Source organism: Otolemur garnettii, unplaced genomic scaffold, assembly GCF_000181295.1.
Source record: "Otolemur garnettii isolate 467f Iridium unplaced genomic scaffold, OtoGar3 scaffold00054, whole genome shotgun sequence".
In the NCBI taxonomy this organism is placed as follows: Eukaryota; Metazoa; Chordata; class Mammalia; order Primates; family Galagidae; genus Otolemur; species Otolemur garnettii.
The window spans coordinates 176,359-188,423 of NW_003852449.1; the positions used below are offsets into that span (position 1 = coordinate 176,359).

The window sequence follows — 12,065 nt, forward strand, 5'->3', positions numbered from 1 at the left end:
GTCATGTGTGCTCACTGACACATCACACTGACACACGTGCACGCTGACACGTCACACCGATACACATGGCGTGCTCACTGACACATCCCACTCACTGATACACGTGTCATGCTTACTGACATGTCACACTCACTGACACACATCGTGTACACTGACACGTCACACTCATACACATCGTGTGTGCACACCGACATGTATCACGACTGCATCCGGCTACACTGTACTGTATGTACCCTAATACATGTACCATGTATGTGCACTGATACATGTATAACAGAGCATCTTCCAAAAGGAGAAGAGAATAAGCATGGGGCAGAAAAATTCAAAAATGAAAATAGGTTATAAGTAAAAAGAAAGGAAAAGATACGTCATGCAAATGGTAACTAAAGAGAGTCGGAGTGGTTGCATTCACACAAAATAGACTTTAAAACAAGAACATCAGTAGAAATAAAGAATGGTATTTCATAATAATGGTAATGACCCTGAACACAGGGAATCCTTGAAAATCTACAAAAAACTAGAACCAGCGACATAGTGGGACTGGAACCAGCGACACATACAACCCACTGAGAAGCATGAAGGGACAACTGCACAAACCCAGGGACTTTCCAAACCTCCCCTTTTCATAACAGACCCTGAAACCTTCCCCAAAATCTCTCCCTCAGACACTCTGCCTTGAGGTGGCACAAGGAGACAGGCTGGAGCCCATCTCCTGTCTCGGCTTCCTCACGATAATCCTCTCACTCTCCACAAAAAAACGGCGCTTTGCTGTTTGGCTCTACACTGCCCATGAGCAAGGCCCCCATTCTGGTATTGGTATTACCTCAAGGACAGACAGAAACCACAAGGCAGATCAGGAAGTCTGGAGCGCATAGACCAAGTGTGCACTGCTCCACAGTGGACTGTGCCTGAGCAAAGGGAACAGGCTACAACAGGACAGCCTTCAAAAATGCCAAGCAGAGCCCCAGAAGCCGGATGACTTGGTGCCCAGAGCAGTGTCAGAGCGGCCCAGTCTGCAGAGACAGTGAGCAGGTCAGCGGCTGCCGAGGACTGCAGGCGAGAACAGAACTGTATGCAAATGGATGCAAGGACTTGAGTTTTTACAGATAAGTTTTATTGAGGTATAACTTACATAGCATAAAATTCTTCAATTTCAAGTGCACAATTCAACAGTTTTAGTAAATTCATGGAGTTGTACAAAAACCACCACCATTTCATTTTAAAATATCTGTCAGGGCTTGGCACCCATAGCACAATGATTATGGTGCCAGTCACAGGCACCAAAGCTGGTGGATTTGAGCCCAGCCCGGGCCAGCTGGACAAAAATAACAACTGCAACAGAAAATGGTCAGGCATGGCGGCTGGGGCCAGAGACTCACTTAACCCCAAGAGTTGGAGGTTGCTGTGAGCTATGTTGCCACAGCACTCAACCAAGGGTGACATGGTGAGACTCTGTCTCAAAAAATAAAAAAAAAAAAAAATATCTGTCAGGTAAGTGGCATCTGCTGGTTCATCAGAAATCCGAGAACCCTGTCCCTGCATCCTGGTATGGGAGCACTGCCTGGAAGGAGGCTTTGCTCACACGGAGAAGGGACAGAGCATGACCAGCTTCAGTGGTGGCTGTCCATCCCCATGGCCAGTGGCTCCCCTCAAGCCAAGGTAGGACCCCATCCCCACCCTGCAGTGGTGGGGTTGGCCAAGTGCCCCGTGACACACATGCTTCCCCAGGACAAAGGAGGACCCTCCGAGTCTGAGATGGAACAGCCCTTCCCACGCACAGCAACACGCCTGCCCTGGCCATGGGACCTCTACCCTGTGGGAAGGAAGCACTCCGGGCCCAGCGTCCATTCTTAGATGTCTGAGATGAGTACGAGACTGTCTTTCTCTCTAACAGTCACAAGTGACCCTTTGCGGATGATGGAAGTACTGTGAAGCTAAGTTTTGCTGATGGACTGCACAACTATAAATTCACTAAGATCACTGATTGTTTTTTTAAAAGTCTCATTTATGGCATAACAAGTCAGGATACAGTTACTTTTGGGGGGGTACAGAGTTACAGAGGCTACAAGCAGACCCAAGAGAGAATCAGGTCCCTGTAGCCCCATCTCTCCTGGCGCTGGCCACATGGAATGTGCTGGACACCTAATATAGGTTAGATTTCAACACAAATTTTGCATTAAAAATATTTTTTTTTATTAAAAATATTTTTATGTAAAAGACTAAAATTGGCATTTTCTACACTTTCTAAGGCAGCTTTATATATTTAATATCTTCTTAAAAGTGTTTATTAAACCAAAAGAAATCTACCCAAAATATACAAGAAGGAAAGTCACTGTGACACCAGATGCCACTTGCTCCCGGACACCTCTAGGTCCCAGCCAGCCCAGGATAGTAAGGCAAGAAAGGACGGCCTGGGAGACTGGCTCTGAGATGGACACAGAGTAGATGGGCAGGTGCCTCTACTTCCCCTCTGGGACCCCTTCCCTGGGCCCTCATGCTGATGTGGGCTCACGGGCTATCCCAACAACTAGGTGTGGACATGGAGAGTCCAGCAAGAGGTGACGGGGTCAGTAGGGGAGGACTGTAGGTCAGGGAGCTCCATCCCTGCAGGGAGTGGGACTCTAGAGTATCCACTGGTCCCTAGAGTATCCACTGGTCAAGGTAGACACAGTTCTGTATGCTGTGGGCTCCCTATATCCCGCCCACTGCCTGAAACGACCCCTTCACTACACCCTCTTCCACTGCCCCACATGAGTGTGCCCACTATTCCCTGCTACTCCCCACACAGCTCTGGTGCTGACATCCTGACACCCCACATGCTACCTTGGCATTGGAATCCCACTCTGGGCGGACAACAGCCCAGTCTCCTGAACAGCTCAAAATACTCAATACCAAGGCAGCCAAGAGGTTAGCCAGGAGGAGCCCCCAGCACCACTCAACTTACCCTAAGAGCTTCTGACGGGCATTATCCTGCAGCTGAGCGATTCTCTCTGGTCCAAGGTACTTAGATCCATTTGGGCCGTCACATACTAGCTTGTTAACAGCCGCCCTGAGAATATTAATCTGTAAATAAATAGCAAAATAAGTACTCATATGGCTCCACTTTAATTGAATTTCAGCAAAGAACTCATGGCCTTCTACGACCATCTTTAATATGATTTCTGGGGAAATTATTAAAACAACACAAATATAACATCAATAACCACAATCACAATGTAAGAACTAGTTACTAAAAGAAAAAAATTAAACTTAGCGTGAAAAGTTCAGACTTTGGAGGATAAACACACTTTTTAAGCTTCTACATTAACAAGCAATATAGTTTAGCCCATGGGGCTACACTGCTGTCACTCATCACGGACAAGCCTGTGACCTTACTGTTCACAGAGGCCTGAGAAGTCCCCACCCTGGGCACCAGGCGCTGTGTTTTCTTGCAGCCTTTTTCATAGTTTTCAAATAAATTACTTTTGAGTAAGTTCAGACCAATGTAGAGCTGCAAGCCAGAGCTGACAGGCACTGTGCTCCACCCGGTCCTGGTGTAGGCACCACGTCTGCACAGCTGAGAAGCCGGCACTGGGCGGCCAGTGACCAGACTTCAGGCTGTGTGTGGATCCGACCCATCTTTCCATGACTGCCCTATTCCTGTCCCAAGATCCAATTGGAGGCACCAGACTCTATCTGCCAGTTTCTCAGCCTTTTCTTGTTCTTTGAGATCTTAACATTTTGAGTTCTGGGCAGGTATTTGGCCGTCTGTCCCAGTTTGGGTTTCGTCTGATGTTTTCCTCACGGTTAGAGGTGAGGTGCCCTTCCTGCACGGTCATACAGGTGTGCCACTGTACAAATCACAGTGACGGCCACTCAGCTGAAGCAGGGCCCACCAGGCCTTCCCACTGCCACCCTTTACCTTTCCTCTCCTCAGGTCACAGAGTCTGGTCTGCCCTCTGGGAAGCGGGGCCCACACACTCCACTGCAAATTCTTCTGTGAGAAAGTCTGTCCCCATTCTCTTACTTCCATGTATATGTACGCATGGACATTTTACCCATGGGTAAAATGCTGGGGCGTCACAGCTCCTGGGCCCTGGCAAAGCCAGGCACTGCAGGTGCAGATGTTGTAAGGCACATGGGCACACCCCTCACTGTCACTCCTCTACTGACCTGTGCAGATTAAGCTAACCACTGGTGTTTCCAACTCTAACCAGGGACCATGGTTCACTCTTTTCTTATTCATAAACCCCCCTCCTGGTCATAACAAGCCTGGCTCTTGCATCTATTTTCTTATTTGTTCAGCCCCAGCACCGTATAAAGCCACTTAGGAATCAGTGACTCACAGCCCTGAGAATCAACCCTGCTGGGAGCACAATGCTCATGCAGTTCTCCAGCCTGCAGCCTCTCTGTTCCCAGTTGGGGCACTGTCCTGCAGGGCTCCCTGACCTAATTCCTGGGTGTGACTGTGACTGCCTCTGTCATAGTCACAAGTCATAGGTTGTGTCACTCTATGGTCCAGCCCTGGGGCATAGACTCCTCGCGTGGAGTGTGTTTTCAGATCCGTACCTTAAAGTTCCCCTCTCACAGCACACAGTTCTGTGGGTTCCAACAGACACCGAATCTGGGACACAGCACCATACAGAAAGCTCCTGACCTCCAAGCCCCTGGTGCCCCCCACCCTCATTGACCACTTATCTGTTTTCCACCCCTACAGTTTGGCCTTTTCCAGAAAGTCACTCAGCAGAATCACACAGTAATGAGCCCTTGAGTCCCGGCTTCCTCCACTTGGTAAAACTGTGTCAGATTTGCTCACACCATCACACGCATCTCTCTCCTCGTGTCACTGGATTGTAGGTTGCTGGTCTGAGCAAGTTCAAATAAAGCTGCAGATAAACACCTACAGGCAGGTCATTGGCCCACATGGTGGACACGTGGACCTAGCCGTGAAACCACTTCCCTAGGCCCACAGTGCCCCTGCAGCAGTGCAGTGCAGAGTTGGCACTAGCCATTCTGGTCTAGCTGTTCTGATGGTGGCAGGGGCAGCTCATGGCAGTCTTCACCTGCATTTTCCTAGTGACATAACATGCCAACCGCCTTTGTGGCTGTTTACTACCACACATATTTTTATTTGGAGATTTATCTTACAATTGGGTGCGAGCCCCAGGTGTATGACTCGTAGGCACCTGCTCCCAGCCTGCTGGTCATCTCTCTTAACAGGGACTTGTGCAGAGCAAAAGGTTTTTGGTTTTGTTTTTGTTTTGAGACCGAGCCTCAAGCTGTGGCCCTGGGTAGAGATCCACGGCATCACAGCTCACAGCAACCTCCAACTCCTGGGCTCAAGCGAGTCTCCTGCCTCTGCCTCCCAAGTAGCTGGGACCACAGGAGCCCACCACAACACCCAGCTATTTTGTGATTGCAGCCACAATTATTGTTTGGCAGGCCTGGGCTGGATTCGAACCCGCCAGCTCAGGTATATGTGGTTGGCACCTTAGCAGTTTGAGCCACAGGCACAGAGCCAGAGCAAAGGTTGTGATAATTGTGATAATGTCCAAGTTAGTTTTCCTTTCAGAGATTGTGCTCTGGGTGTTGCATCTACAAGCTCAGGTCAAACCCAAAGTCAGGTAGGCTTCCTATGTTTGCTTCCCAAATGTTCCCAGTTCCACATCTTACAGTTCAGTCTAGGAGTGGTGCTGAGTCTGCAATCCTTTCATCAGCTGTGGGGACGCTGAGCAATGCCTGCCACCTGGAGGTGCTGCCGCCCTGCCCTCAGCATGGCTGTCAACCTCACCTACTTCATGAAACTTCTGAGAAGAAAGGAGTTTGAGAACCACAGAGAAATGTTTCTCAAACTATTTGTGGTGAAGGGAAGTTTTCCCATTTTGTAAAAATGCAATAAAAATTAATTACTAGAACAATGAAATATTACAATGACATACAAAATACAGGCCCACACCTTCTGTCACCAGATTCACAAGACACACACATGCTTTGCCCCTTTGCTGCAGTCTCTAAAAGCCTAATCTGGCACCTGCTTCTGTCACCTCGCACTGGCACAAGTCACACTGCCAGTGGCTCTGCTCTAGACTCACGTGTGCACCTGGCCCTGAACTCACAGGGCCACCAGGCTGGGCAGAGGATGGAGGCAGGACTGCCCTCATTTCTCAGGATGAACCAGCAAGGATATTCCACCAGTCTGGACTTGGAGGAGATCTCAGGTGCCAGAGGCCCCAGCAGCCCCCACCCTGGTGTCAGATCTCACTGCCCACAAGAGCGTGCTGGGTCAGGGTTTACCAAATGGGAAACCAGTGAGCACGTCCAGCAGAGCGCCACTTTGCACAGCAGTAAGAACAGTGGAAAAGCTGAGGGATGATCTCTTGCCAGTGGGCAATGCAGGAGGCAACAGACGTGAGCGCCTCCACCTCAGAGGCGCATCTCTGTGGACAGGGCCCGGGTGGACGATCCAAACAGGGAAGAGGACTATAGCAAGGAGAAGTGTCACAAGCAGCGCTCTCACCTCAACAACATCCTCCACGTTGAAATGAACATCAAACGCAAGCTCAATGTCGTGCTCTGGCAGGATGGGGGCCCCTGTGGCTGGATTCCATCCTAAGCCACACAGGACTCCGGTGTAGCACTTCCCATCCCGAGCAACCCTATTCAGAATGTTTTAAGAAGAGTTAATCATTCAACATTGTTAAACTCCCTATACTGATGGTAAGATTTAAAAATGACTAGTAAAATCATCCTAAATTCTGCTAGCCCTAGCAGAAACATGCCTTTCGCTTGGGCATTTTTTTCTTTCAGCTTTACACTAGAAATAGAGATATGTAGTTATGTTTCTAAGAAAAGCAAATTGTTTCTATTAAACCAATATTAAGTTTCTAATTCTCACCGTGGCAGATAATGAAAAGAGTATTTTATTACATACAGGTTTTCTCCCCTACTGGCTGAATTCCTTCTATGGTGTAAATTCTTCACTAGGGAGATTTCTGAAGAAAAGGCTACACAAGTTCATATGACCTGTAAACTAAATCTAGCACTTAGCAAAAGCCTAAAATGTGCCTGTTCCACCATCTCATCCTGAAACATATACACACTTATGATACAAAGCATCACGTCCCAGCTTTACTGAAAGCGCATCACGCCCCTCTGACCAGCAGCTTGCCCAGCCATTTCTATCTTCCAAAGCCTCCAGCTTGCTGGCCCCCAGCTACTGCCGTGCCCCCAGCCTGGTCTGAGGCTCTGGCCTTTCTCATTAGGCTCATGTAATGACTCACAGACCAATTTCCGCCCCCTACTCCCACCTCTTCCAATCTTTTCTCTGCACAGCAAACGGTGGTAGCTTTTCCAAACAAATCCAGTACTATCACTCCCTTGCCTAAGGACTTTCAGCAGTTCCCAAGTGGAGGAGCAGGAATAAACCAGTCTCTGTCCCAGACTTCACCTCATCTCAGGAACCCCCCATGGCCCTCCAAAGCCAGCCCTGCTCCCTGCCCCGGCCCAAAGGCACAGCCCACCACCCTCTCATCTGGGGTCTCCAGAGACGTAAATAATGAATGCCTTGTGAAATATATGGCTAATTCAGACATTTTTTTTTCCCAAGACAGAGCCTCAAGCTGTCACCCTAGGTAGAGTGCTGTGGCATCACAGCTCACAGCATCCTCCAACTCTCAAGGAGGCTCAAGTGAGTCTCCTGCCTCCGCCTCCCAAGTAGCTGGGACTACAGGTGCCCTCCAGAACACCTAGCTATTTTTTGGCTGCAGCTGTCATTGTTTGGTGGGCCCAGGCTGGATTCAAACCCGCCACCTTGGGTGTACATGGCTGGTGCCTTAGCCGCTTGAGCCACAGGTGCTGAGCCATCTGCTCTAAATCTTAAGTGAATCAATCTCTTCTAGGAATCCTAAATATTTATGTGATCTTAAACACCAAGTAAGCCCACAGATATATGTCTAACTCATTTATAATGGGTACTTTAGACTAAAACTGAAAACTGCAAAAATCATGACAGAAACAAAAGCAGCAAATCCCAAGAGGAATATGGCAGGGACGTGCAGACGTCGCTCATCCTGAGACGATGTGCACAGAGGTGCTGAAGTTCGGACATGTCTCAAGGGCTGGTTTCTCGAGACAATTAATGTTTAAAATAAACACAAGAGAAGAAGAACTTGTATAGTAGGCTGGGACTCTGTACATGAGCCAAATAAGGAAATACATTCCTCAAAAGTTAAATGTTAGCCCGCCTGAAACATTGTACAAAAAAAACCTATTAACCACCCTGTACTAGGCATATTAGTCCACGAAGTGTTGATTAAATAGAAGTATTTGTGAAAAATCTTAAGTACTGTCCAAGTCCCCAGGAATCACTTGACTCTGCACTTCCCAACCTGATGCCTGGCAGGGCTGGTCCCTGGCCAGGTGTTTGCAGCCCTGGCTCCCGTGAGACCTGAGCATGTCCCATTTTTTTTTTTTTTTTTTTGAGACAGAGCCTCAAGCTGTCCCCCTGGGTAGAGTGCCATGGCATCACAGCTCACAGCAACCTCCAACTCCTGGGCTCAAGCTAGTCTCCTGCCTCAGCCTCCCAAGTAGCTTGGACCACAGGCGCCTGCCACAACGCCTGGTTATTTTTTTTTGGTTGCAGCCATCATTGTTGTTTGGCGGGCCTGGGCTGGATTCGAACCCGCCACCTTAGGTGTATGTGGCTGGCACCTTAGCCACTTTAGCCACCGGTGCCGAGCCGCATGTCCCATTCTCAAGGTACTTTCTTACCACCTCTCACTTTCAGTGAACTTTGCATTCTTCTTACATTTTCAAAGCTTTTTAAAAAATATACACTACAGATCAAGATTTTTTAAAATTATAAAATAACGCAGGAACACACTGAAAGTGCATCAAACAGAGATGGAAAAGTGGGCACTTCCTGATGACAAGGGGGGGTCTGTGAGCTGAACCTGGGTGACAGTGGCCAACACAAAACTCATATTGTGGGACCTCTCTGGCTCATAAAGGGTGACATGGCTGCCACCTGTCTCTCAGGACACTCACCCTTGGCCTCCCACCACCATGCTGAGGAAGACCAAAAGGCCACCTGAGGAAGTCTCGTGGAGAGGAACTGAGGCATCCGGACAGCACAGACCACAGCGTGATCTTCGACCCTGACTCTATTAAGCACAGACTAGCTGTCCACTTTGTGCCCTCACCAAATTGCCCACCCACAGAATAAAAATGGTGTTTTAACCCCAGTGAATTTCAGGGGAATCTGTCTCTAGCCACAGCAGAACATCAGTTAAGCTGCCTCCCCAGAACCTACACTCCCACACGTCTTCTTTGTAAAGTCTCCACAGAAATCCTGCTTGATCTTGGCACCAAAAGGAGCTACCATCTGTAGAGCTCTGTCTTCTGACCTCTCAGTTACCACAGTGAGAGAGACTGACAGGGTTCTGCTGACAGCTGGTCACCAGAGAACTCACTAGCGTCCATGGCCCACGGACAGCACAGGACACCACAGGTGCTGAGCCTCACACCCAGCTCCAGCCTTTGCCTGGCCTCTCCCTCAAGCTCCCATGTGGTGTCATGTGTACCTTTGTAAGCTCTCAGCTGCCTTCTGAAACATGGCCAAGCATAGATATATCAAAATAATAAAGGCTTGATCACACACAGCCAGAGGTGCCACAGCCAAGCCTCCTCTCCCAGCAGGGTACAGAGAGGTGCCCACCCCTGCCCAGGGCCGTCCCATGGGCCCCACCTTAGCTCCATCACAGGTGCGAAGAGCATGCTGAGTAGAGCTGGGAGGCCAGGGATGGGCGGCATCAGGGAGGTCTCTCTCAGCAGCATGGTCGAGCCTGCCGAAGGTCAGATGTGTCAGGCACGAAGTCACACTGTGAGGAGTGGTGTGCCCTCCCGGGCCACCTCTATGTACCTCAGGCCCCCCCTGTCAATGAGTGTCCCACAGGCTGCCCTAACAGTAGGGAGCTCCTAGTTCTCTGTTCCCAGGGCACTCCACAGAGACAGCACGCTACAACTTAGCACCCCACTTAGCTCCATCACCATGCCCACACAGGGACAGCTCTCTACCATCTTCCTCCTCCTTATTGGACCACCAGGTTTCCAGCTCTGTAGCCAGCCCTGGTAGATAAATGAGCCAACAAGGAGCTAGCAGTTCCCACATCCCATGCAGAGGGACAGGGAGAGCCCCACAGCTCAGCCTCTGTGGTCAGAGCACAAGTGTGAACATGCTCCCCATGCAGAGGCAACTTCCCAGTGGTGGAGCAATGGAGCTGCAAGGTACCAGTGGCATTCACAGACAGGGATGCGGCCACCAGCATCCTCTGGTGCAGGTCTTCAGGGGCGTCACTGATGATGACGGAGTTGATGCTCTCCTTCTCGATCCAGACACACCTGCAGGAGGAGGGGCAGTGGTCAGGGAGCATGTTCACAGCATGCTCAACCCACAACTTGGATGTTTCAAACATTCAGTCCAACAAAAACACGGATACTAGATAGGCTGAACAGCATCTGACTCCTAACTCTCCTGAGTGCCTCCTCTCACCAGATCACCATGTGCACTGGAGTTCTCCACTCTCTTCTCTCCTGCGGGATCCTAACTATTCCTAAGTAATACATGCACCCAGTCTGGACACCCAGACTCCACCTCCACCTGACACCCTCTGCGCTGAGCTACCTGCCCAAGCTGGCACTTGCATGTGTGGGCAGAATGTGGAGTCCTGTGAAAATGCAGAGTCCAGGGTGTGGCCTGAGCCTCTGTACTCCAGTTTATGCTGCTAGTCCACACAGAGCACTGTGACAAGCCAGGGCTTCCCAAATGCTTTGGGACAAGTCTATAAAGCTAGCCAGCATCTGCCATGAACCCTACAGTCCCTGAAGGCCGCCCAGCTCCCCCACTGAAGGCTCTCAGACCCTCATGCACAGACTCGCGGAGTCAGGCCTGCACACTTGGCGCCAGCACCACCCCTCCCACTTCGCCTCCTCCCCACAGCACCCATACCTCAGAGTCTCCTTCAGGTCTTAGATTTCTCTAGAAAACCCCCATGGCCTTCTGAGTGCCACCTGGGCCCCTATTTGCTTTTGGAATGCTCTGTGTCCCCATCAAGACCTTATCACCCTAAGTTATAATCGCCAGTTTTCTTTTCCACATCCCCCAAGAGAAAGTAAAGTCTCTGACAAAAGATTCTCTAAGTCTCTTACACAGGATGGTGAGGGACATGGTTGGATGTTGGCCCATCCAAACCTCAGGTTTAAATCCAACGATCCCCAGTGTGGGAGCTGGACCTGGTGGAGACAGATCCTTCATGCATGGCTTGGTGTCCTCACCACGGTAAAGAGTGAGCTCTGCCTCTGTTAGTTCACTCCAGAGCCCACTGTTAAAAAGAGCCTAGCCCTCCTCTCTACCTCTCCCCTCCTCTCCCATGTCACATGCCTGCTCCCCTTTCTCCTTTCATTCTGAGCGGAGGCTCCTGAAAGCCTCCCCAGCAGCAGGTGCTGGTGCCGAGCTTCCTGAACTATTTGCAGAACTGTGAGCCAAATAAATCCCTTCATAGATTATGCAGCCTCAGCCACTCCTCTATAGCAACACAAAAGTAAGGCAAGTAATTTTTATGTAAAAGAAAAAGTATACCTTAAATCTGGGACAGGTGGGAAATTAGAAAGAGTTAGAAAAGATAACACATACCAACAGGTTAGAAATAAAAATTAGTTCCAGATAGGATCTATAAATAGAGAATCAGAAAAAAAAATTGATGGGAAAGATAAGTTAATCATACCTGAACTTGGATATTCTGGTCAAACTATGACACTTCAGTTCGTAAGGGTTAAACGGCCCATGGAGAATTGCCTATGTGCACAGAACACAGGAATTATCACTAAGATGCCCAGTTATCTCTTAACATGAAGGCAAAAATCCCAAAGTCAGCCTATAATTTTTTTTTAAAGGCTACATCTCAATCATAATACCTTCAAGATTCAGTGAGAAAAAGGAACCTTAAAGAAGGTATTTTCTGGCTCGGCGCCTATAGCTCAACCGGCTAAGGCGCCAGCCACATACACCTAAGGTGGCGGGTTCGAATCCC

The 12,065-nt window shown here is 49.3% G+C and overlaps 1 protein-coding gene across 1 annotated transcript in view; it reads right to left on the minus strand.

The window, feature by feature from the left end:
* TDRD9 (tudor domain containing 9) overlaps window positions 1-12,065 on the minus strand; it is a 123,069-nt gene that overhangs the window by 4,312 nt on the left and 106,692 nt on the right. Inside the window, 5 exon segments of the mRNA XM_012806546.1 lie at window positions 2,945-3,063; window positions 6,497-6,635; window positions 9,725-9,821; window positions 10,268-10,377; window positions 11,760-11,830. Coding sequence (XP_012662000.1) covers window positions 2,945-3,063; window positions 6,497-6,635; window positions 9,725-9,821; window positions 10,268-10,377; window positions 11,760-11,830 — 536 coding nt within the window.